The sequence below is a fragment of the Somniosus microcephalus genome, chromosome 14 (genome assembly GCF_052327205.1).
Source record: "Somniosus microcephalus isolate GS21.2 chromosome 14, FLI_Smic_1.0, whole genome shotgun sequence".
NCBI classification, from domain to species: Eukaryota; Metazoa; Chordata; class Chondrichthyes; order Squaliformes; family Somniosidae; genus Somniosus; species Somniosus microcephalus.
In genome coordinates, this window is record NC_141000.1 from 118038420 (window position 1) to 118064059 (window position 25640).

General features: G+C 45.9%; 1 protein-coding gene across 1 annotated transcript in view; it reads left to right on the forward strand.

Annotated features, from left to right (window-relative positions):
- The first annotated feature begins 485 nt into the window (after positions 1–485).
- mrpl39 (mitochondrial ribosomal protein L39) overlaps positions 486–25640 on the forward strand; it is a 35655-nt gene continuing 10500 nt past the window's right edge. Inside the window, exons 1-5 of the mRNA XM_086007255.1 lie at positions 486–719; positions 3597–3803; positions 8253–8392; positions 22014–22113; positions 23750–23817. Coding sequence (XP_085863381.1) covers positions 677–719; positions 3597–3803; positions 8253–8392; positions 22014–22113; positions 23750–23817 — 558 coding nt within the window. The 5' untranslated portion in view covers positions 486–676. The remainder of the gene's footprint in view (positions 720–3596; positions 3804–8252; positions 8393–22013; positions 22114–23749; positions 23818–25640) is intronic.

The following is a 25640-nucleotide window of genomic DNA, read 5'->3' on the forward strand; positions in this document are numbered from 1 at the left end:
AAAAAGGGAGGATTGTAGTGTATGTATCCGTCTACCTTTAAGAAAACCATTGTATGTAACTGTTCACCTTTAAGAGAACTATTTTAGGTGTGGCACTACTTTGTTGGCTTCTGTATACTGTAATACCGACGGTGACCACACCGGTATATAAGTGCTGTGTCAGGATTTATTTGGCAGATTCGCCCTGACCTCCGAATAGTAAAGACCTGTTTTAAGTTACTCTGGTAGTCTGTGTATTAATTAACTAAACAATTCACAGACTTTACAGGAGGGGAACGTTTTTCCTTGCAAACAAACTCTCCTGCCTCCCCTCTGCACCCTGCAGCTGCCCTGGCCCTGTGAACACCATTGTCAGGGGCTGGACATGAATGGGCTGCAGCATCACCCAGGGCACTTGGCCCCGCCCAGTGACGTGACAGGCAGGCCAGGCGACGTCATCCGCACATTTACGTGCCCGTGACGTCGAGTCCCCACCTACGTGAGGGCGCGGCGGCTCCGGAGAGGCGGAGCGGGGGGCGGGGTGTCTGCGTGTGAAGCGAGCCCGAGCTCTTTAGCGGCCGGTTTGCAGTGGGCACAGCCGGCGGTTCGTCAACGGCCTGTTTCTGCGGGGCGATTGGTTGCGGGGTTTTGATTATTTTCCCGAGGATCGGTCGGTCCCTTGCTCCCCCCCGTCACCATGGCTGCTCGCTGCGTACGTCGGGTTTTGGGTCCGTGTGGCAGTGAGTGTCTGACATTCGGTTCCGGCTTCTGTTCTTACCTTCTGATGCTTTAGGATTTCCTAAATCTACCATGTGCAGTGCAATCTATAATCTGCAATACAGTGCAATCTATAATCTGCAATACAATGCAATCTATAATTTGCAATACAGTGCAATCTATAATCTGCAATACAGTGCAATCTATATTACATATATCTTACTTGTATCGAACCTTGGTTAGACTGCATACAGAATTAGTTGCTTTTATTATAAAAAGGATATAGGGGCACTGGAGAGGGTGAAGAGAAAATTTACAAGGATGATACCAGAAATATCAGGAAAGGATGAACAGGCTGGGTCTCTTTTCTCTTGAAAGGTGAAGGCCGAATAGAGGTCTTTAAAATTATGAACGGTTTTAATAGAGTAGACAGAGAGAGAGTGTTTCCACTTGTGGGGAAGAGCAAAACTAGAGGTCATCAATATAAGATAGTCACCAAGAAATCAAATAGGGAATTCAGAAGAAACTTCTTTACCCAGAGAGTGGTGAGAATGTGGAACTCGCTCCCACAGGGAGTGGTTGAAGCGAATAGTATCGATGCATTTAAGGGGAGGCTAGACAAGCACATGAGGGAGAAGGGAATAGAGGGTTATGCTGATAGAGTTAGATGAGGAAAGACGGGAGGAGGCTCGAGTGGAGCATAAACGCCGGCATGGACTGGTTGGGCCGAATGGCCTGTTTCTGTGATGTATACCCTATGTAATCTTATGTAATACAATACTATTTATAATACAATCTGTAATATGATTTAATTTATACATATTAAATTAAAATACAATCTGGACTCCAAGGGACAAATTACGAAAGGAGATTACAAAAGACTCGGGTTGTATTCCCTGGAATTTAGAAGGTTATGGGGTGATTTGATCAAAGTTTTCAGGATATTAAGGGGAACAGATCGGGTAGATAGAGAGAAACTATTTCCGCTGGTTGGGGATTCTAGGACTGGGGGCAGAGTCTAAACATTAGAGCCAGACCTTTCAGGAGTGAAATTAGGAAACACTTCTACACACAAAGGGTGGTAGAAGTTTGGAACTCTCTTCCGCAAATGGCAATTGGTGCTAGATCAATTGTTAATTTTAAATCGGAGATTGATAGGTTTTTGTTAACCAAAGGTATTAAGGGATATGGGCCAAAGGCGGGTATATGGAGTTAGGTCGCAGATCAGCCACGATCTTGTTGAATGGCGGAACAGGCTCGAGGGGCTGAATGGCCTCCTCCTGGTCCTATGTTTCTAAATAGATATAATCTTTACTAAACAATACAATCTATAATATTGACAGTATAATCTATAATATACAAGACAACACAATCATAGAATCTGACAGCACAGAAGGAGGCCATTCGGCCCGTCGTGCCTGTGCCGGCTCTTTGAAAGAGCTGGCGGATTTAGTCCCTCACCCCAGCTTTTTCCCCATGACCCTGCAAATTAGTCCTCTTCAAGTCCATGTCCAATTGCCTTTTGAAAGTTGCTGTGATTCCACCACCCTTTCAGGTAATGCATTCCAGATTTTAACAACCCTCTGTGAAAAGAATTCTCATTTCCCCTCTACTTCTTTTGCCAATTATTTTAAGCCTATGACCTCTGGTTACTGACCCATTTGCCAGAGGGAACAGTTTCTTCCTACTTGCTCTATCAAAACCCCTCATAATTTTTAACACCACTATTAGGTCTCCCCTTAACATCTCTGCTCGAAGGAGAACAATCTCGACTTCTCCAATCTCCACAGAACTGAAGTCCATCATCCTGGTAAACCTCCGCTGTGCCCTCGCCAGAGCCTTGACATCCTTCCTAAAGTGTGGTGCCCGGCTCCAGCTGAGGCCTAACCAGAGATTTGTAAAGGTTTAGCATGACTTCCTTGTTTTTGTATCCAATGCACCTATTTACAAAGCCAAGTATTCCACATGCTTTCTTAACCACCTTATCAACTTGCCCTGCCTCCTTTAAAGATTTGTTAACATGCACCTCCAGATCCCTCTACTCCTGGAACCCCTTAAAATAGATTTAGATTATCTGTATGTTTGTAACTTGCTCCAGCCCTGCAACTCTCCGAGATCTCTGCGCTCCACCAATTCTGGCATCTGGCGCATCCCCGATTTCAATCGCTCCACCATTGGTGACCGAATCTAGGCCTAGGCCCTAAGTTCTGGAATTCCCGCGAAAGCCTTTCTACCTCTCCTCCTTCTAAGACACTCCTGCAAACCTACCTCTTGTCCTAATACCGCCATATGAGGGTCGGTGTTTGATAATCGCTCCTGTGAAGCGCCTTGGGACATTTAACTACGGTAAAGGTGCTATATAAATGCAAGTTGTTGTTGTCAGCTGTGGCTCAGTGGGTAGCACACTCGCCTCTGAGTCAGAAGGGTGTGGGTTCAAGTCCCCACTCCGGTGACTCGAACACAAAAATCTAGGCAGACACTCCAGTGCAGTGCTGAGGGAGTGCTGCACTGTCGGTAGATGCCGTCTTTCTGATGAGACATTAAACCGAGGCCCTGTCTGCCCTCTCAGGTGGACGTAAAAGATCCCAAGGCACTGGCCCAATATTTATCCCTTGATCAACATAACAAAAAACAGATTACCTGGTCATTATCACATTACTGTTTGTGGGAGCTTGCTGTGCGCAAATTGGCTGCCGCGTTTCCCACATTACAACAGTGGCTCCACTTCAAAAAGTACTTCAATGGCTGTAAAGCGCTTTGAGACGTCCGGTGGTCATGAAAGGCGCTCCATAAATTTTCTTCCCTCCATCCATCCATGTATGTGTCTGGCCACTTTACCAGTCTGCCTCTATCGCTTCTGTGCTGTAAGATTCTGTGAACAGCCTTTTGTGTTGTTTCAGGATTTCTTTCGACGTCTGCAGATTCGCGCCTAGCGAGCACGGAGCTGCTTCAGAAGCGCAGCGAACTGTTTGACGAGGAAAAAGCCAGGCAGCGGTCCCTGGTCCCACGGATTGAGAAAATCGAAGTTAAACACGTGGGAAAGCTCGATCCTGCTGCGGTGTTCATCATGAACAAGGGCCTTTCAACTCCCTACAACTGTGCCATGCGTAAGTAGGTGGTTCGTAAATTCGTAAGCGGTTCAAGTTTTGGGAGTGCCCGTCTAAATTATTAAATAGAAAAGTCACTCGGTCATTCCAGGTTGCAGATAGGGAGGGGCACGGTCATGAAAGGATTTAAATGAGAGGATAAGCATTTTAAACTGGGGGGAACCAAGAGTCATTGTAGGTCAGCGAGGAGAGGTGTGGTGGGTGAGCAGCGCTTGCTGTGGGATAGAGTATGAGCAGCAGAGGTTTGGATGAACTGAAGCATGCGAAAGGTGGAGTCTGAGAGGCCGGACAGGAGAGCAGTGAAATAGTCGATCCTGAAGGTGAATAAGGCATGGATGAGAGTTTTGGCAGCAGATGGGCTGAGGCGGGAGATGCTTCGGAGGAGGAAGGAGGCGGTCTTTACGATGGAGTGGATATGGGGTCGTAAGCTCGGCTCGATGTCAGATAGGACGCCGAGGTTGCGAACCATCTGGTTGAGCGTGAGACATTGGCTGAGGAGGGGGATAGAATCAGTGGCACGGGCATGTGGTGGGGGCTGAAGACAAAGGCTTCGGTCTTCTCGATGTTTAATTGGAGGCAATTACATAGGAACATAAGAAATAGGAGCAGGAGTAGGCCATTCGGCCCTTTGAGCCTGCTTCGCCATTCAATGAGATCATGGCTGATCTTCTGCCTCAACTCTATTCACCGGCCCTATCGCCATATCCCTTGATGCCCTTACTAGTCAGAAATCTATCGACTTCTGTTTTGAATATACCCAGTGACTGAGCCTCCACAACCCTCTGGGGTAGAGAATTCCAAAGATTCACCACCCTCTGTGTGGAGAAATTTCTTCTCATCTCAGTCCTGAATGACCTACCCTTTATCCTGAGGCTGTGGCCCTGGTTCTAGACTCCCCAGCCAAGGGAAACATTCTCCCAGCATCCATCCTATCCAGCCCTGTAATAATTTTGTATGCATCAATGAGATCCCCTCTCATTCTTCTGAATTCAAGAGAATACAGGCCTAGTTTACTCAATCTCTTCTCATACGATAGTCCCGCCATCCCAGGAATCAATCTCATGAACCTTCCTTGCACTCCTTCAATGGCAAGTATATCCTTCCTTAGGTAAGGAGACCAAAATTGTACACAGCACTCCAGGTGTGGTTTCACCAAGGCCCTATATAATTGCAGTAAGACTTCTCTTTACTCCTGTACTCAAATCCTCTTGTAATGAAGGCCAGCATACCATTTGCCTTCCTAATGGCTTGCTGCACCTGCACATTCACTTTCAGTGACTCATGTACAAGGACACCCAGGTCCCTTTTGAGCATCTGCATTCCCCAATCTTTCACCATTTAGGAAATACTCTGCCTTTCTGTTTTTTCTACCAAAGTGGATAACTTCACATTTATCCACATTATATTCCATCTGCCATGTTCTCGCCCACTCACTGAGCCTGTCGAGATCCGCTTGAAGCCTCTTCACATCCTCTTCACAATTGACATTGCCACCTAGCTTTGTATCATCAGCAAATTTGGAAATGTTACATTTAGTCCCCTCATCCAAATCATTGATATAGATTGTGAATAGCTGGGGCCCAAGCACCGATCCTTGCGGTACCCCACTAGTCACAGCCTGCCATCCTGAAAAAGACCCGTTTATCCCTACTCTTTGTTTTCTGTCTGTTAACCAATTCTCAATCCATGCTAGTATATTACCCCCAATTCCATGTGCCCTAATCTTGTGTGGGACCTTATCGATGGCCTTCTAAAAATCCAAATACACCACATCTACCGGTTCCCCTTTGTCTACTCCACTAATGTAAGAAGTCACACAACACCAGGTTATAGTCCAACAGCTTTATTTGAAATCACAAGCTTTCGGAGCGCTGCTCCTTCGTCAGGTGAAGTGGAGAAATGCATAAAGACACAGCTTATATAGTCAGAGAATAATGTCAGATGTTTACAGGTAATCTTGCCAACTGCCATTTATCACACCTCGGCAGAGAGATAATCACAGCAATCAAATGTGTGAATGGTGTCCAAACAGGTTCCGCACCCATGAGGACGGCCTCAACCGAGATCTTGGGTTCATGTCACGCTACATGTAACCCCACCTGATGCAGGGTCATCCAGACTCGAGTCGACATTGGCTTGTTCTCTCTACACAGATGCGGCCGGACCTGCTGTGATTTCCAGCAAAAAAAAAATGTTTTTTGTCTTTTTTTTGTTTTTCATACAGACCCCAGCATCTGCAATATTTGACCCCTTGTGACCCCACCTCATTGTTCTTTGATGTAATGTTTTTCTGACTGACCTGTTTGGACACCATTCACACATTTGATTGCTGTGATTATCTCTCTGCCGAGGTGTGATAAATGGCAGTTGGCAAGATTACCTGTAAACATCTGACATTATTCTCTGACTATATAAGCTGTGTCTTTATGCATTTCTCCACTTCACCTGACGAAGGAGCAGCGCTCCGAAAGCTTGTGATTTCAAATAAAGCTGTTGGACTATAACCTGGTGTTGTGTGACTTCTTACATTTGTCCACCCCAGTCCAACTCCGGCATCTCCACACCATGTCTACTCCACTAGTTACATCTTCAAAGAACTCTAATAGGTTTGTTAAACAGGATTTCCCTTTCATAAATCTGCCCAATCTTACTATTAGTTTCTAAGTGCCCAGTTATTGCATCCTTTATAATAGATTCCAGCATTTTCCCAACTATTGATGTGAGGCTAACAGGTCTGTAGTTCCCCGTTTTCTCCCTCCTTTCTTAAATAGCGGGGTTACATTTGCTATCCTCCAATCTGCAGGAACCGTTCCAGAATCTGTAGAAGTTTGGAAGATGACAACCAATGTGCCCACTATCCCACTCTTTTAAAACCCTAGAATGTAGGTCATCCGGTCCTTGGGATTTATCGACTTTTAGTCGCTCATCTCACACTGGATAACCAGTCTGACAGCACAGAGGCAGTGGAGGCTTTCAGAGAGATGATGGGAGAGGTAAGGCTGAGCGTTGTCAGTGTACATGTTGAAAGAAAGATTTGCATTTATAGAGCGCCTTTCACGACCACCGGACAGCCCAAATTGCTTTACAGCCAATGAAGTACTTCTTGAAGTGTCGTCACTGTTGTAATGTAGGAAACGTTGAAGCTGGCCCCATATCTGCTGATGACATCACCAAGGGGCAGCATCTAGATGAGGAAGAGGAGGAGGGGCTAAGTATAGATTCTTGAGACACCAGAGGTCACAGTGTAAGGGTGGGGAGAAAAGCCATTGCTGGAAAGTCTTGAGCTTTGATTTGATGGGCAAGAGTGGAACCAAGCGAGAGCAGGCCCACTGAGCTGGACAACGGAGGAGAAGTGTTGCAGGAGGATGATGTTGATTGTGTCAAAGGCTGCAGCGAGACAGGAGGGAAAATGCCCCATTGTCGGAGTCACAGTGGATGTCATTTGTGACTTTGACTGAGGGCTGTTTCAGCACTGTGGCAGGGGGTGGAAACCTGATTGGAAAGATTCCAAAAATGGATGGGCACAGTTTTTGGAGGTGACGACATGTTCAAGGACTCTGGAGAGGAAAGGGAGGTTGAAGATGGGGCGCTAGTTTGCAAGGACAGAGGCGATCGTAAACTTACTCTTGTCTGCATCCTCTCTGGCTTCGATGAATTCGTTGAAGGGGCTGAAGCTGAGAACGGATTGTGCAGCATCTGAAATGGGAAGGTCAGAGGGCACAGTGAAAACCTGGCAAACAGGAGGAGGGGGACACTCCCAAAGTATGAACCTGTCTCCATTTCAGACGCTGACAGACCCCTTCCCTGCTCCTGTCCATTTATTCCCTGCCCCTGATTTTGCTTGAAACCGGAGCTGCACTGTGCTTTCTGAATAGAGATTGATGCATTGCCTCTCCCTAGTTGTCTGCTGTATGTCCGGTCCTTGCACCTGCTTTGAAGCCGTGATGTTTACAGTTCTCCCAACCCCCCCAACCCCGTGCTCGCTGACCTACATTGGCTCCCATTCCGACAACTCCTCCGATTTAAAAATTCTCACCCTTGTGTTCAGATCCCTTCATGGCCTTGCCCTTCCAGAACCTCTGCAACTTCCTCCAGCCCTACAACCCTCCGAGATCTTTGTGCTCCTCCAATTCTGGCCTCTTGCACATCCCTGCTTTTCATCGCTCCACCATTGGTGGCCGTGCCGTCAGCTGCCTAGGCCCTAGGCTCCTTAAAACCTACCTCTTTGACCAAGCTTTTGATGACCTGTCCTAATATCTCAATGTGGCTCAGTGTCAAATTTTGTTTGATAACGCTCCTGTGAAGCGCCTTGGGGTGTTTTACTATGTTAAAGATGCTGCATAAATGCCGGTTGTTGTTGGTGTTTGTAAAATTGATCCTCCACGCCTTTAGAAATGTGAGCTGCTCCATTCTGTTATCTCTCTAACCGCTTCTGATCCCTGTGCACAGATATCAGTGAATGGTGCGTAAAGCGTTCCATACTTGCACTCGTGGATGGGGAAATCTGGGATATGTATAAACCCCTCAACAAATCCTGTGCCATCCAGTTCCTCACTTTCAAGGATGAGAACCCAGAAGAAGTTAATAAGGTAAAGACCCTACTCTACTGTTCCATTAGGGTGGTGAGGACAGTGAAGGGGAAGGGGGAGAAGGAACAGAATTCTTCGCAACTTGAGAGTGATTTAGTTAAGTCCGAAACAAGGTTGTTAAATCTGAACAAGGCAAACTACGTAGTTATGAGGGGCGAGTTGGCTAAGGTAGATTGGGAAACTAGATTAAAAGATATGACTGTAGATGAGCAATGGCAAACATTTAAAGAAATAATTCATAAATTTGTTTTAACAAATGTATTAGTTTTTTGAGGATGTAACTAGCAGGGTAGATAAAGGGGAACCAGTGGATGTAGTATATTTGGATTTCCAAAAGGCGTTCGATAAGGTGCCACCTAAAAGGTTGCTATGCAAGATAAGGGCTCATAGGGTTGGGGGTAATATATTAGCATGGATAAAGGATGGGCTAATGGACAGAAAACAGAGAACAGGGACAAACGGGTCATTTTCCAGTTGGCAGGCTGTAACTAATGGGGCGCCGCAAGGATCAGTGCTGGGGCCTCAGCTATTTACAATCTATATTACTGATTAGATTAAGGGACTGAGTGCAATGTATCCAAGTTTGCTGATGATACAAAGCTGTGAGGAGGACACCATGGGCCTGCAAAGGGATATAGACAGGTTAAGTGAGTGGACAGTAAGGTGGCAGATGAGGAAATGTGAGATTACTCACTTTGGTCAGAAGAATAGAAAAACAGAACATTTTTTAAAATGCTGAGAAACTATTAAATGTTGGTGTTCAGAGAGATTTAGGCGTCCAACGTACAGGAAACACAGAGAGTTAGTGTGCAGGTACAGCAAGCAATTAGGAAGGCAAATGGCATGTTGGCCTTTATTGCAAGGGGGTTGGAGTATAAGAGTAAGGAAGTCTTACTACAATTGTACAGGGCCTTGGTGAGACCACACCTGGAGTACTGTGCACAGTTTTGGTCTCCTTACCTGAGAAAGGACATTCATGCCTTAGAGGCGGTGCAACGAAGGTTCACTTGATTGATCCCTGGGATGAGAGGGTTGTCCTATGAGGAGAGATTGAGTAAATTGGGCCGATACTTTCTGTAGTGTAGAAGAATGAGAGGTGATCTCATTGAAACACATAAGATTCTGAGGGGGATTGACGGTAGATGCTGAGAGGTTGTTTCCCCTGGCTGGAGAGTCTAGGGGCTGGATTTTACCTGCCGAGACGAGTTGTGGGCGGGACTGCTGCCTTCTGGGTTCTTGTTCCGCCCCCAGCGACTTCCGACGCACAGACGCTATTTTCCCCTGATTGACCTCATCAGTTGATGACGTTTCATCTGCCAATTTTCTTAAAGGGACATGTAGCATTTATTTTTGACAGATGATTTGTCATTGTTTGACAGCATTGAGGTGCTGTCAAACACTGACAATCACTGTACAAAGGTGAGCCCTTGCACCCAAGCTCTCCAATGACTCCCTCCTTAGGATTAAACAGATGGCAGCAGGTGAGGTTACAGAAGCGATCTGTCACTTCTCCCAATGAGGTGAGGCCACACAAACACTTCAAAGCTTGTCACTTACAGAAAAATCTAAACACATTAAAAATGACTTTCCCAACATCTCCTTACCTCTGATACTCACCAGTGTCCCATTGAATCCTTTACACCACTTCTGCAGCTGTCATCTAAACGCAAACATTACAACAGACCCACAGCATGCCTTACTTACCCTGGCGGGGTTCCCCGACGTTGGGAAGCCCGCAGCAGAAGTATCAAAATGAGAAAAAAACCTCTTAACTGCCTGTTAACTACCTCATAAGAGGCTGTAAGCCTCTTCCCACCGCTAGGAGTCGGCTCCCTGCGCTAATCGGGGACCCAACTCGGGAAGATTGTTTGATTTTGCCAGCAGTCCTGCCTCCAAACCCGCCTCCTCAGGGCTGGTAAAATCCAGCCTTAGAACTTGGGGGCATAGTCTCCGTATAAGAGGTCGGCCATTTAAGACTGAGACGAGGAGGAATTTCTTCACTCGGAGGGTTGTGAATCTTTGGGATTGTCTACCACAAAGGGCTATGGATGCTGAGTCGTTGAGTATATTCCAGGCTGAGATAGATAGATTTTTGGATTCTAGGGGAATCGAGGGATATGGAGATCGGGCGGGAAAGTGGAGTTGAGGTGAAAGATCAGCCATGATCTTATTGAATGGCAGAGCAGGCTTGAAGGGCTGTATGGCCTACTCCAGCTTCCAATTCTTACATTCCCTTAAGGAATAAAAACCCCACATGAAAAATGGTCCAACTGTGGCTAACAAGAGAAGTTTTGTTTCTTTTATTCTTTTGTCCGATCGCAGCCCTGCCTCCGATCTAGTTTCTTTTCTTTCCAGTTTTGAAGAAGGGTCCAACCCGAAACGTCAACTCAAATTTCTCTCCACGGATGTTGCCTGACCTGCTGAGTTTTTCCAGCATTTTCTGTTGTTATTTCGGATTTCCAACATCTGCAGTATTTTGCTATCGTACAAGAGAAGTTAAAGATTGTATTAGATTAAAAGAAGAGGCTTCTAATATTGTCAATAAGAGTAGTAAGCCTGAGGATTAGGAGGATTTTAAAATTCAGCAAAGAAGGACCAAGTAAACTAGCAAGGGCCATAAAAACAGATTGTAAAAGCTTCTGCAGGTATGTAAAAAGGATGAGATTAGCAAAAGTAAACATGGGTCCCTTACAAGCAGAGACAGGAGAAATTATAATGGGGAATAAGGAAATAGCTGAGATGTTAAACAAATATTTTGTATCTGTCCAAGGAAGAAGACACAAAAAAAATTCCAGAAATAGTGGGGAATCAAGGCTCTAGTGAGAATGAGGAACTTAAAGAAATCAGTATTAATAAAGAAATAGTACTGGAGAAATTAATGGGACTGAAAGCTGACAAATTCCCTGGACCTGATGGCCTACATCCTAGAGTTCTAAAAGAGGTAGCTGCAAAGATAGTGGACGCATTGGTTGTGATCTTCCAAAATTTCCTAGATTCTGGAATGGTCCCAATAGATTGGAAGGTAGCAAATGTAACCCCGCTATTCAAGAAAGGAGGGAGAGAGAAAAGAGGGAACTATAGGCCAGTTAGCCTGACATCAGTAGTAGGGAAAATGTTAGAATCTATTATTAGGGATGTGGTAACCGGGCACTTAGAAAATTATAATATAACTGGGCAGTGTCAACATGATTTATGAAAGGGAAATGGTGTTTAACAAATCTGTTACTTTTTTTAGGTTGAAATTAACAGGGTAGATAAAGGGAAACCAGTGGATGTAGTGTATTTGGTATTTTCAAAAAGCATTTGATAAGGTGTCACACAAAAGGTTATGACACAAAATTAGGGCTCATGGGATTGAGGTAATACAGGAAACTTTGGTTTATCCGGAGGTTAACTGTCCTGAATGCTCGAGCCACCAGCAAAAATCAGGAGCCGTTTCGTTAGGTTTTTTTTTCTTTTCGTTGCTTTTTTCTCAACAGTCAAGCTCTGCAAGGTCTTGCTGAAGCTGTTGCTAAGCTTACAGAGACGCTTGCAAGGTACAGCCGACTGTTTAGAAGCTGTTGGCAACAGGGTTTGTTGCCAGATACGGAGCTCAAAATCTCCGTATGTTTCAACATTAGCGCTGGTTTGTCCGGCAGTTTTGATGGGACGGCAACAGCTCGGTCCCGTCAGTGCTGGATAGCACAAAGTTTCCTGTATATTGGCATGGATTGAGGATTGGTTAACGGACAGAAAATAAAGAGTAGGAATAAACGGGTCATTTTCAGGTTGGCGTGCTGTAACTAGTGGGGTACCGCAAGGATCAGTGCTTGGGCCTCAGCTATTTACAATCTATATCAATGACTTGGATGATGGGACCAAGTTGTATCCAAGTTTGCTGATGATACAAAGCTAGGTGGGAAAGTAAGCTGTGAGGAGGACACAGAGTCCGCAAAGGGATTTAGACAGATTAAGTGAGAGGGCAAGAACATGGCAGATGGAATATAATGTGGAGAAATGTGAAGTGATCCACTTTGGTAGGAAAAAAAAGAAAAGCAGAATTTTTTTAGATGTGAGAGGTTGGGAAATGTTGGTATTCAGAGGGACCTGGGTGACCTTGTACACGAATCACAGAAAGTTAACATGCAGGTACAGCAAGCAATTGGGAAAGCCAATGGTATGTTGGCCTTTATTACAAGAGGATTGGAGTATAAGAGTAAAGAAGTCTTATTGCAATTATATAGGGCCCTGGTGAGACCACACCTGGAGTACTGTGTACAGTTTTGGTCTCCTTACCTAAGGAAGGATACACTTGCCTTAGAGGGAGTGCAACAAAGGTTCACCAGACGGATTCCTGGAATGGGGGGTGGAATTGTCCTAGGAGAGATTGGAAATAGGCCTATATTCCCTATAGTTTAAAAGAATGAGAGGTGATCTCATTGAAATGTATAAAATTCTTACAGGGCTTGACAGGGTAGACGCTGGGAGGATGTTTCCCCTGGCTGGGGAGTCTAGAACCAGGGGTCACACTCAGAATAAGGGGTCGGCCATTTAGGACTGAGATGAGGAGAAATTTCTTCACTCAGAGGGTGGTGAATCTTTGGAATTCTCTGCCCCACAGGGCTGTGGAGGCTCAGTCGTTGAGTATATTCAAGACAGAGATCGATAGATCTAAGGGAACCCAGGGATATGGGGATAGTGTGGGAAGGTGGAGTTGAGGTATAAGATCCGCCATGATCTTATTGAACAGAGGAGCAGGCTCGAGGGACTAAATGGCTTACACCTGCTCCTATTTTTTTATGTTCCTACCGTAACCCTTTATAATCTTGTAGATCTCTATCAAGTCACTCCTTAACCTTCTCGGCGAAAGGAGCCCTAACTCCGCAAGTTTCTCTTCATAGCTGTAACTCTTCATTCCTGCTAATTTTAAGGTTATGCCCCCTTGTTCTGGACTCCCCCCGCACCAGAGGAAATAGTTTCTTTCTATCTATCCTATCAACTCCTTTTAATCATCTTAAACAACATTCCTGGAATGAGGTGATTGTCCTATGAGGAGTGATTCAGTAGGCTAGGCCCATATTCCCTAGAGTTTAGAAGAATGAGAAGCAATCTCATTGAAACATATAACATTCTTAAGGGGCTTGACAGGGTAGATGAAGTGAGGATGTTTCCCCTGGCTAGGAAGTCTAGAACTAGGGGTCACAGTCTCAGAATAAGGGGTCGACCATTTAGGACTGAGAGGAGGAGAAATTTCTTCACTCAGAGAGTGGTGAATCTTTGGAATTCTCTACCCCAGAGGGCTGTGGAGGCTCAGTCGTTGAGTATATTCAAGACAGAGATCGATAGATTTATGGATACTAAGGGAACCAATGGATATGGTGATCAGGCAGAAAGGTGGAGTTGAGGTAGATGATCAGCCATGATCTTACTCTGTGGTTCGAGGGGCTGAATGGCCTACTTCTGCATCTATTTCTTATGTTCATTTTTCCTCTCCTTAACCCAGGAACCCAAGCCAATTATAGCACGTTTCCTGGTACCTCGGATCAGATCAGCTAGCTCGACAGGCAGGGATTGAACCTGGGATCTTCCTGGCTCAATTCCATACTTGTGGCTGATTTTCCGAATGATGGAGCCATCCCGGAATGATTTATTCTGCTTAAATCAATTGTGGGGAGGGGGAGGTGGGGGTGCGGGGTTTGGGTGGGGGTGGGGCATTGCCACAAGACCAATTTGTTCAGCTATAATTTCTACATGTGTTTTGACAGCTTATGACTATGGAAATGATAGTCATTTCCCGCTCCGCCCATCTCCATAACCAGCTGTAATCTGGTTTCTTCAGAGAGAGAAAGGGTGCTTCATAAAAGAAGGCAGCAGAAATGCTCTGCCGATGGACTTCTCGCACGTTGCTGTTAATTCAGCACATCAAATAGCTCTCACTACTGCCACCACCAGGAACAGACCTGTAACTACCAGTACAGTCCAAAATGCCGTCTCCATTGACAACCCAAGCTGGGAAAGACAAATCTACATTTTGTTTTTCCGCAGTTGAGGTGAACAAAATATGAAAAATTCACATGCCCGTTATACTTTGCTGAAATCATTTTGATGACCATGCACTTGAATCAGCCACTAAAATTTTCCTCTTGCCCTGTCATAGGAACGGAGGAACAGGAGGAGGCCATTCAGCCCCTCGAGCCTGTTCCGCCATTCAATGAGTACATGGCTGATCTGCGACCTAACTCCATATACCCGCCTTTGGCCCATATCCTTTAATACCTTTGGTGAACAAAAACCTATCAATCTCCGATTTAAAATTAACAATTGATCTAGCATCAATTGCTGTTTGTGGAAGAGAGTTCCAAACTTCTACCACCCTTTGTGTGTAGAAGTGTTTCCTAATTTCACTCCTGAAAGGTCTGGCTCTAATTTTTAGACTCTGCCCCCTCGTCCTAGAATCCCCAACCAGCGGAAATAGTTTCTCTCTATCTACCCTATCTGTTCCCCTTAATATCCTGAAAACTTCGATCAGATCACCCCTTAACCTTCTAAATTCCAAGGAATACAACCCTAATTTGTGTAATCTCACCTCGTAACTTAACCCTTGAAGTCCGGGTATCATTCTGGTAAACCTACGCTGCACTCCCTCCAAGGCCAATATATCCTTCCTGAGGTGTGGTGCCCAGAACTGCTCACTGCTCCAGGTGTGGTCTAACCAGGGTTTTGTACAGCTGCAGCATAACTTCTACCCCCTTGTATTCTAGTCCTCGAGATATAAAGGCCAGCATTCCATTAGCCTTTTTGATTATTTTCTGCACCTGTTCATGACATTTTAATGATCTATGTACCTGGACCCCCAAGTCTCTTTGGATCTGCACTGTTTTTAGCTTTTCATCATTTAGAAAGTTCCCTGTTCTATCCTTTTTAGGTCCAAAGTGGGTGACCTTACATTTGCTTACATTTAAATCCATTTGCCATAGAGTCATAGAGTCATAGAGTAATACAGCACGGATAGAGGCCCTTCGGCCCATCGTGTCCATGCCGGCCATCAAGCCCTGTCTAATCTAATCCCATATTCCAGCATTTGGCCCGTAGCCTTGTATGCTATGGCATTTCAAATGCTCATCCAAATGCTTCTTAAATGTTGTGAGGGTTTCTGCCTCCACAACCCTTTCAGGCAGTGAGTTCCAGACTCCAACCACCCTCTGGGTGAAAAAGTTCTTTCTCAAATCCCCTCTAAACCTCCCGCCCTTTACCTTGAATCTATGCCCCCTAGTTATTGACCCCTCTACTAAGGGGAAAAGCTCCTCAGCATCCATCCTATCTATGCCCCTCACAATTTTGTACACCTCAATCATGTCCCCCCTCAGCCTCCTCTGCTCCAAGGAAAACAAACCCAATCTGCCCAGTCTCTCTTCATAGCTGAAGCGCTCCAGCCCTGGTAACATCCTGGTGAACCTCCTCTGCACCCTCTCTAACGCGATCACATCTTTCCTGTAGTGTGGCGACCAGAACTGCACACAGTATTCCAGCTGTGGCCTAACCAGTGTTTTATACAGCTCCATCATAACCTCCTTGCTCTTATATTCTATGCCTCGGCTAATGAAGGCAAGTATCCCATATGCCTTTTTTACCACCTTATCCACCTGTTCCGCCGCCTTCAGGGATCTGTGTACCTGCACACCCAGATCCCTCTGACCCTCCGTCTTGCCTAGGGTCTTTCCCTTCATTGTGTATTCCCTTGCCTTGTTAGACCCCCCAAAGTGCATCACCTCGCACTTTTCCGGGTTAAATTCCATTTGCCACTGTTCCGCCCATCTGACCAACCCATCTATATCGTTCTGCAGACTGAGGCTACCCTCCTCGCTATTTACCACCCTACCAATTTTAGTATCATCCGCGAATTTACTGATCATACCCTTTACATTCATATCCAAGTCATTAATGTAGACCACAAACAGCAAGGGACCCAGCACCGATCCCTGTGGTACCCCACTGGCCACAGGTTTCCAGTCACAAAAACAACCTTCGACCATCACCCTCTGCCTTCTGCCACTAAGCCAGTTTTGTATCCAATGTGCCAAGGCACCCTGGATTCCATGGGCTCTTACCTTCTTGACCAGTCTCCTGTGCGGGACTTTATCGAAGGCCTTACTGAAATCCATGTATACCACATCCACTGCGTTACCCTCATCCACACACCTAGTCACCCCCTCAAAAAATTCAATCAAATTAGTCAGACATGATCTTCCCTTGACAAAGCCATGTTGACTATCCCTGATTAATCCTTGCCTCTCCAAGTGGAGACAAATTTTGTCCCTCAGGATTTTTTCCAGTAATTTTCCTACCACTGATGTTAGGCTCACTGGCCTGTAGTTCCCCGGTTTTTCCCTACTACCCTTCTTGAATAATGGTACTACATTAGCGGTTCTCCAGTCCTCTGGCACATCCCCTGTGGCCAGAGAGGTCCTGAATATATGTGTTAGAGCCCCCGCAATCTCCTCCTTTGCCTCACACAGCAGCCTGGGGTACATTTCATCCGGGCCTGGGGATTTATCCATTTTTAGGCCAGCTAAAACCGCCAATACCTCCTCCCTCTCGATGTTAATATGTTCGAGCATATCACAGTCCCCCCGCCCTATTTCTATGTCTACATCGTCCTTCTCCATAGTGAAAACAGATGCAAAAAATTCATTTAGAACCCCTCCTACATCTTCCGGCTCCACACACAGATTGCCACTTTTGTCCCTAATGGGCCCTATTTTTTCCCTAGTTATCCTTTTACCCTTAATATACTTATAAAACATCTTCGGATTTTCCTTTATTTTGCTCGCCAGTGTTATTTCATGGCCCCTCCTTGATCTCCTAATTTCTTTTTTAAGTATCCCCCTGCACTTTTTGTACTCCTCTAGGGCTTCCTCCGTCTTTAGCCTTTTGTATCTACCAAAAGCCCTCCTTTTTTTCCTAATCCATTCCCGTATATCCCCTGACATCCACGGTTCCCTGTGGTTTTTGGAACCACTCTTGACCTTTATGGGAACATGTTGCCCTTGTATGATCTCAATCTCCCTTCTGAAAGCCTCCCATTGCTCCGATGCGGATTTTCCTACAAGTAGCTGATCCCAGTCCATTTTGGCCAGATCCTGCCTTATCCTATTAAAATCGGCCTTCCCCCAATTTAGAACCTTTATTTCCGGCCCATCCCTGTCCTTTTCCATGACCACCTTAAATCTTACCATATTATGGTCACTATCACCAAAGTGCTCACCTACTAGCACTTTTTCCACTTGGCCGGCCACATTCCCTAGAATTAGGTCCAGTACCGCCCCCTCTCTTGTAGGACTTTCTACATGCTGGCTCAAAAAGCTCTCCTGGATGCACTTTAAGAATTCTACACCCTCTGAGCCTTTCACACTTTGACTATCCCAGTTAATATTGGGGAAGTTGAAATCCCCCATTATTATTACCCTATTATTTGCACATTTCTCTGAGATTTGCCTACATATCTGTTCCTCTATCTCCCCCTGACTGTTTGGAGGCCTATAGTACACTCCCAGCAAAGTGCTTGCCCCCTTTTTGTTTTTAAGCTCCACCCATATGGCCTCATTAGAGGACCCTGCTAATATATCATCCCTCCTTAGTGCAGTAATTGACTCCTTAATTAATATTGCGACACCCCCTCCTCTTATACCTCCCCCTCTGTCTCGCCTGAAGATTCTGTACCCCGGAATATTGAGCTGCCAGTCTTGCCCCTCCCTCAACCATGTCTCCGTGATAGCAACAATATCATACTCCCATGTGTTTATCAACACCTTCAGTTCATCCACCTTATTTGCAAGACTCCTTGCATTAAAATAGATGCCATCCAGCCTTGCCCTTATATATTTGCCCTGTCTACCAAGCTGACTTGTTTTTTCCTCCATAATTGGCAGCACATCCCCCCCTATTTCAGCTCCCCTCTGTATCCCATCCCCCTGCCAAGTTAGTTTAAACCTCCCCCGACAGTGCTAGCAAACCTCCCCGCAAGGATATTTGTCCCGCTCTGGTTCAGGTGCAACCCGTCCGACTTGTACAAGTCCCACCTTTCCCAGAAGCAGGCCCAGTGATCCAGGAAAGTAAAACCCTCCCCCCTACACCAACTCTTTAGCCACGCATTCATCTGCTCTATCCTCCCATTCCTATACTTACTAGCACGTGGCACTGGGAGTAATCCAGAGATTACACCCTTTGAGGTCCTGCCCTTTAATCTGTTACCTAGCTCCCTAAATTCTTGATGCAGGACCTCATCCCTCTTTTTACCTATGTCGTTGGTACCAATGTGGACCACGACCACTGGCTGTTCACCCTCCCCCTCCAGAATGCCCTGCAGCCGCTCAGTGACATCCTTGACCCTGGCACCAGGGAGGCAACAAACCATCCTGGAGTCACGTTTGCGGCCACAGAAACGCCTATCTGTTCCCCTTACTATAGAATCCCCTACCACTATTGCTCTCCCACTCTTTTTCCCCCCCTCCTGGGCAGCAGGAGCACCCCCAGTGCCAGGAAGTTGGCTGCTGCTGCCTTCCCCTGGTGAGTCATCCCCCTCAAACATAGTTTTGCCCATTTGCTTAATCTGTTGATATCGCATTGTAATTTTATGCTTTCATCTACAGTGCCTACAATGCCACCTATCTTTGTGTCATCGGCAGATTTGGATATATGAGTTTCTATGCCATCATCTAAGTCGTTAATAAATACAGGAAACTTTCGTTTATCCGGAGGTTAAATGTCCAGAAAGCTCTACTGGCAAAATTCAGGAGTCGGTTCAGATAATTTTTTTTCTTTTCGTTGCTTCTTTTCTTCAGTCCTGGCTCTGCAAGCGTCTCTGTAGCTAAGCAACAGCTTCAGCTAGACGCTTGCAAGCTGCGCCGACTGTTTTGAAGCTGTTGCTAAGCAACAGGGTTTGTTGCTTCACACGGAGCTCTGAGCTCCGTATGTTTTAACATTAGCGCTGGTTTCTACGGCAGTTTTGATCTAATGGCACCAGCTCGGTCCCGTCGGTGCCGGATACTAGAAAGTTTCCTGTACTATGAATAGTTGAGGCCCCAACTAGGGACACCACTAGTCACACCCTGCAAATCTGAGTACCTGCCCATTATCCCTACTGCCCGTCTCCTGCCGCTCAGCCAATTTCCTAATTAGGTCAATAATTTGCCCTCAATTCCGTGGGCTTCTACCTTATTTATGTGGGACTTTATCAAATGCCTTCTGGAAGTCCATATAAATAACATCCATAGACATTCCCCTGTCCGCTACTTTAGTCACCTCCTCAAAAAATTCAGTCAGGTTTGTCAGGCATGACCGACCTTTGATCAACTGAAAATTTTCGAGGTGTTCAGTCACCCTATCCTTAATTATAGACTCTAGCAATTTCCCGACAACAGATGTTAGGCTAACTGGTCTATAATTCCCTGGTTTCCCTCTCTCGCCATTCTTAAATAGCGGAGTGACATGCACAATTTTCCAATCTAAAGGAATGGTCCCTGAATCGAGAGAACTTTGGAAGATTATAGTTAGGGCATCTGCAATGTGCTCACCTATTTCCTTTGAAACCCTGGGTTGGAAACTATCTGGCCCTGGGGATTTGTCACTCTTCATTACTGTTATTTTACTTACATTAATTTTATTGAGTCCCTGTCCCTGATTCAATATTAGTTTCCTTGTGATTTCTGGCATGCTATCCTCTTCCCCTACTGTAAATACTGACGCAAAGTAACTAGTCAACATGTCCGCCATTTCCTTATTATCATTGACAGTATCACTGCTTTCAGTTTTTAAGGGACCAACATTGCTCCTATCTTCTTTTTTCCTAATATAATTGTAAAAATTCTTTGTGTTGATTTTGCTATCCCTTGCAAGTTTCTTTTCATACTCCCTTTTTGTAGCTCTTACTGTCTGTTTTGTGACCCTTTGTTGTTCTTTGTATCTTTCCCATTTGCCAGGAGCTGTGCTATTTTTTGCATTTTCGTATGCTTTTTCTTAGTTTTCTGCTGTCCCTTACCTCTTTAATCATCCATGGCTGGTTTTTTTTAGCAAGTAGGGCTCTTGCCCCTCGGGTATAAACTAGTTCTGCATCACCTTGAATTCTTTCTTGAACATCTCCCACCGATCAGCTGTGGTTTTACCCATTAACAGATTTGTCCAGTTTACTGCGGACAGTCTCTGTCTCCTCCCGTTGAAATCGACCTTACTCAAATCTAGAATCTTAGTAGCTGTTACGCATTTCCCTTTTAAAAGCTACGTTGAACTCGATCATATGATCGCTATTGGATAAATGTTTCTGCACCGTGAGGCTGTTAACTAAATCTGTCTCATTACTCATTACCCGGATGCTGGTCTCCACACCCCCACTCTGCATCCTTACATTTGGCAGCCATTTTACATTCAGACGACTGACTTCTTACGAAGGCACCTTTCTATTTGTTTGTTGGCCATTTTCCCCTCCACGCTGGCTATATATGTTCCAGTGCTGCACTGTTACATTTACGTGTCTACAGTGGTAATTACGGTTATGAACTTTTCTCTCTCTCGTTCATCCCGAGCTCTGAATGTGGCATCTTCCTCCTTCCTGAGACCTCACCAAGTTGACCTTTCACACCGTCTCCTATTCGTAACTTGTTCCTTCTCGACGCTAAAACTGTGGAACACTACCCTCCCCTCAGTCTTTTAAAGCGTAAGCTTGGTGATCAGAACGTAGGAAGTAGGAGCAGGAGGAGGCCATACGGCCCCTCAAGCCTACTTCGCCATTCACTAAGATCATGGCGGATTTTCTACCACAACTCCACTTTCCCGCACGATCCCCATATCCCTTGATTCCCTTAGTGCCCAAAAATCTATCGATCTCAGTCTTGAATATACTCAACGACTGAGCCTCCACAGCCCTCTGGGGTAGAGGATTCACAACCCTCTGAGTGAAGAATTTCTCCTCATCTCTATGCCCCCTAGTTCTAGTCTCGCCAGCCTGGGGAAACAACCTCTCAGCATCTACCCTGTCAATCCCCCTCAGAATCTTCTATGTTTCAATGAGATCACCTCTCCTTCTTCTAAACTCCAGAGAGTATCGGCCCAATCTACTCAATCTCTCCTCATAGGACAAGCTGTCCTTGGGATTATCTCTTTTTTCCACCCATCTCCTCTCTCTCTCTCCACCTTTTGCAGGAAACCTCCAGATTATCAGAGAAGGAGAACCTAAAGCCTTGTATTTATGGCGTGCCTTCAAAATGTCTCGCTCAATTGTTTTTCGAGTGGCAGTTATTAGGGGGGGTGAGGACGGAAGCAACTCTGTGCCTGCAAACTCCCAGAAACAGGGCCGAGATGCTTGTCCAGTTAAACGGTCCACGTTGCTCCTTGTTGCTCATCATGGAACGGCTTTAGCTGGGACTTGAGGGCAAGCAGCTAAAATGTGGGGGTCAGGGAGAGATTCCAAAGAGTACGGCGAACACGAGAAAATGGGATGGAGGGTACTAAAAGGGATTTGAGAACCTATTCTTTCATTTGTTTACCGGGGGGAGCGAATGTTTTATATGAGCCCCTCCCACCCTTATCCCAGTCTTGCGGCGCTTGTGAAGATGTCACTTAACACTTATTTTGCAATTTTTAAAAACAGGCTTATTGGCGCTCGTGCGCCATGATGATGGGGTACGTGCTTGAAACAGCGTTTAAAGACGAGTACAACGTCGAACTCATCAGAGCACCAGAAGTACCAGGTACTGTGTATTTTTTTTTTAAAGAAATGGCGTTTTACAGTGGCCTGATTAATCCAACTGTCAACCTACCATCCCCATGGCTCCCAGAGAGTGGTGAGAATGTGGAACTCACTACCACAAAAGGCACTTGAGGCGACTAGCACAGATGCATTTATGGGGAAGTTAGATAAATACATGAGGGAGAAAGGAATACAGGAAACTCTTTTTTTATCCGGCACCAACGGGACCGGCGTGGTGCCAGTTTATCAAAAAGTCCGGATTACAGAGAGGTATAGTAAAAGGTACGAGAGCCCCGTACATGGCCACAGATCCAGGCGTCCCTGTTGCATGGCAACAAGTGCAGGAACCCCGGCCACAGATCCAGGCGTCCCTGTTGCTTAGCAACAGGTGCAGGAACCCCGGTTACACAGCCACAGATCCAGGAACGGCCACTAATATGAAGTAAAACTTACCTGAACCTACTCCTGAATTTTGCCGGTTAAGAGAGATTTCTGGTTATTTAGGTGCCAGTAAATCGAGAGTTTCCTGTAAAAGGTTATGCTGATAGGGTTAGATGAATTGGGGTGGGAGTAGGCTCGTGTGGAGGATAAACACTTGCATGGACCAGTTGGGCCGGATGGCCTGTTTCTGTGCCGTACGTTCTATGTAATTCTGTGATGGGCCAATAGGTAATGGTGCAGCCTGATGCGACACCGAGCTGCAGAGCAGGAAGATCCCTTCTTTGATCCCTGGTCTGTTTTGAGTTGCCTGATTTCAGCTGTGATGGTTGTGGGAACACTACAACGTCCCCTGGGTCAACGTGGGGAAAAATCAGCTCGGGCTTTTGTTCACTACCCCGTCAGCCCTGCTGGAAAGTGCATGTATGTGGAGATTGGGCCATGAACCAGGATCCTGCCTTCTGTGATGCCCCTGTAGTTGAGTAGCCTGCTTGATATTTGCTGTCCAGGCAAACATGAATAGTGGTTACATGGAGGGCTGCTGGTACCTATGGAACTGACTGGAGGAGATGTGTAGCCTATGCATGTCTCCCTGTGGGGGAAACTTGTGGTCTTTACTCGGACCCCAACTCCAATTCCCACCGCCCCATAGCACTTGGGAATCCCCAATATGAATGCAGTGGACCTAAGCGGGTAAGGGTTCAAGTATTGTTATTGTGTAGAATGGGCTGATACTCTCTGGAGTTTAGAAGAATGCGAGGTGATCTCATTGAAACCTATAAGATTCTGCGGGGGATTGACAGGGTAGATGCTGAGAGGCTGTTTCCTCTGGCTGGATAGTCTAGAACTCGGGGGCATAGTCTCAGGATAAGGGGTCGGCCATTTAAGACTGAGATGAGGAGGAATTTCTTCACTCAGAGGGTTGTGAATCTTTGGAATTCTCTGCCCCAGAGGGCTGTGAATGCTGAGTCGTTGAGCATATTCAAGGCTGAGATCGATAGATTTTTGGATTCTAGGGGAATCAGGGGATATGGGGCTAGGGCGGGAAAATGGAGTTGAGGTTGATGATCAGCCATGATCTTATTGAATGGCGGAGCAGGCTCGAGGGGCCGAATGGCTTACTCCTGCTCCTAATTCTTGTGTACCTGAAAAGGGCACTCATCTTGTCCTCAGTAATTGACATGTTTTCCATTTTGTAGTGATTTCTGGAGCTTTCTGTTACGACGTGGTACTGGATGGACGGCTAGATGACTGGACACCCTCGCTGGTAAGTCTGCTGCTGTTGGTCCAACCCTCTCGCTTTGCGGTCCCAAGCAGCCATTCTCTGATTTTATTTTGTAAGGTCTCACCCCACCCCCAGTAGATCTCCCTTCGCCCTATGCACCCCAGAGTGTGTATGAATTTTTAAATGTTTATATCCAAACCAGAAGAAAGATTAACCCTGAGTGCTGTAAGTTGGACTTAAGTTTAGATACCAGCTGATCTCCCATGGCATTGCTCGCAATAAGCCAGATGATGGGCCACTGTATAACAACAAGGAATGTTATATCATTGAGCGCACGCTGTATTATTCTGATGCGAAGGTAGAGCTGTGTCTAAGTGGCCTCTCCTTTTAAGGCCACAAAATGTAATGTAAATAAGCACAAGCCCAAGGTCAGTTAGAGATTAATTGCTGCTGCAATACTCTTCTTAAAACCTCCTGTTTGACCAAGCTTTTGGTCATCTGCCTTAATATCTCATCATGTGGCTCGATGTCCAATTTTGTTTTATAACGCTTCTGTGAAGTGCCTTGGGCCGTTTTACTATGTTAAAGGTATAGAAATACTAGCTGTTGTTGTTGCTTGTGTACGGACAGAGATAGGTTAGTACGGAGCAGATTGAATCACGCAATCCAGCAGTGAGTTGAACAGACATGCAATGTATGACCTACCACCTGTGAATAAAAAGTTCATCACAGCTGAGAACCGATATCTAAGCACAGATTGGGGATTGAGCTGGGTTCTTGCTGGTTTGTGTTTCTTCCTGCGTTTTGTAAGGGCAGATCACAGAGTTGCGTGGCAGGAACATAGCTGACTGCAGACCCTACGTTCTCCTTCTGCCCATGAGGTAAAGGACTTGCCCTGTTTGGAACTGATGGCATCGCAGACCCTGGGAAGTGTGTGCTACAGGTCAAGTAAAGGATTCTGTATCTGCAAACTACATGCAAGGAGCTAATGTCCCTCTTGCCATTTGTACATACTGTAATACGCGTTCTATAGTGCAGTCCCACACGACCAGCATGTGACTGAAATGGTAACAGAGTATGGCGGGTGCTCTCCCTGACCTCCATGGGGACATTGCTCTCCAATGTTTCCTGTAATTTTTTTTTGTGCGCGGTCCCTTTGACTGGCTGCGCGGCCCATTCAAATTTTTGTGCATGTGCGGTTTCTCCCTTGTAAAAGCCAGTGAGTCGCCCGTGCGGGACCTCCAGACCGCTGTGCGGCCGCGCAGCTTAACGGGAACGTTGCTCTCCCTTGCCTGGCATGGTTTGAGCAAGTGCTGTAAAAGCATCTTTGATTCTTCCCCTTGTTAATAAGAAGGCTGCATTTTCCCGGGTGCTGTTTGTGGTTTTATCCACATGGTGTCGCCCTCGTCACACTTGAGACGCGTGACCATTGCCGTATTGCTTCCTCACAGACAGCGGTGAATCTCTTGCTGCGAGAACGAGCAGAAGCCTCCTTTACCATTGCACTACTTGTGATTCATTGCCCGGGGGCAGAGTGGCGATTCGGCTCACAATGGGCTGTAAACTTGACGTTAATGCCTTTATTTTCCAAATGGTGATCTTGGCTAAAGCCAGAGTGCCGACCTCCAAAATGACTGAAAGCTCTGTTCGTGCTCGGAGAAACTTGTGAGGAGTGAAAATCCAAGGCAGCTGCTGTATTCCAATCGTTTACAAGTCGCTTGTTGGCCTTCATTGCAAGAGGATTTGAGTACAGGGGCAAGGATGTCTTACTTTACAGTTATACAGGGCCTTGGTGAGACCACACCTGGAGTACTGTGTGCCGTTTTGGTCTCCTTACCTAAGAAAGGATATACTTGCCATAGAGG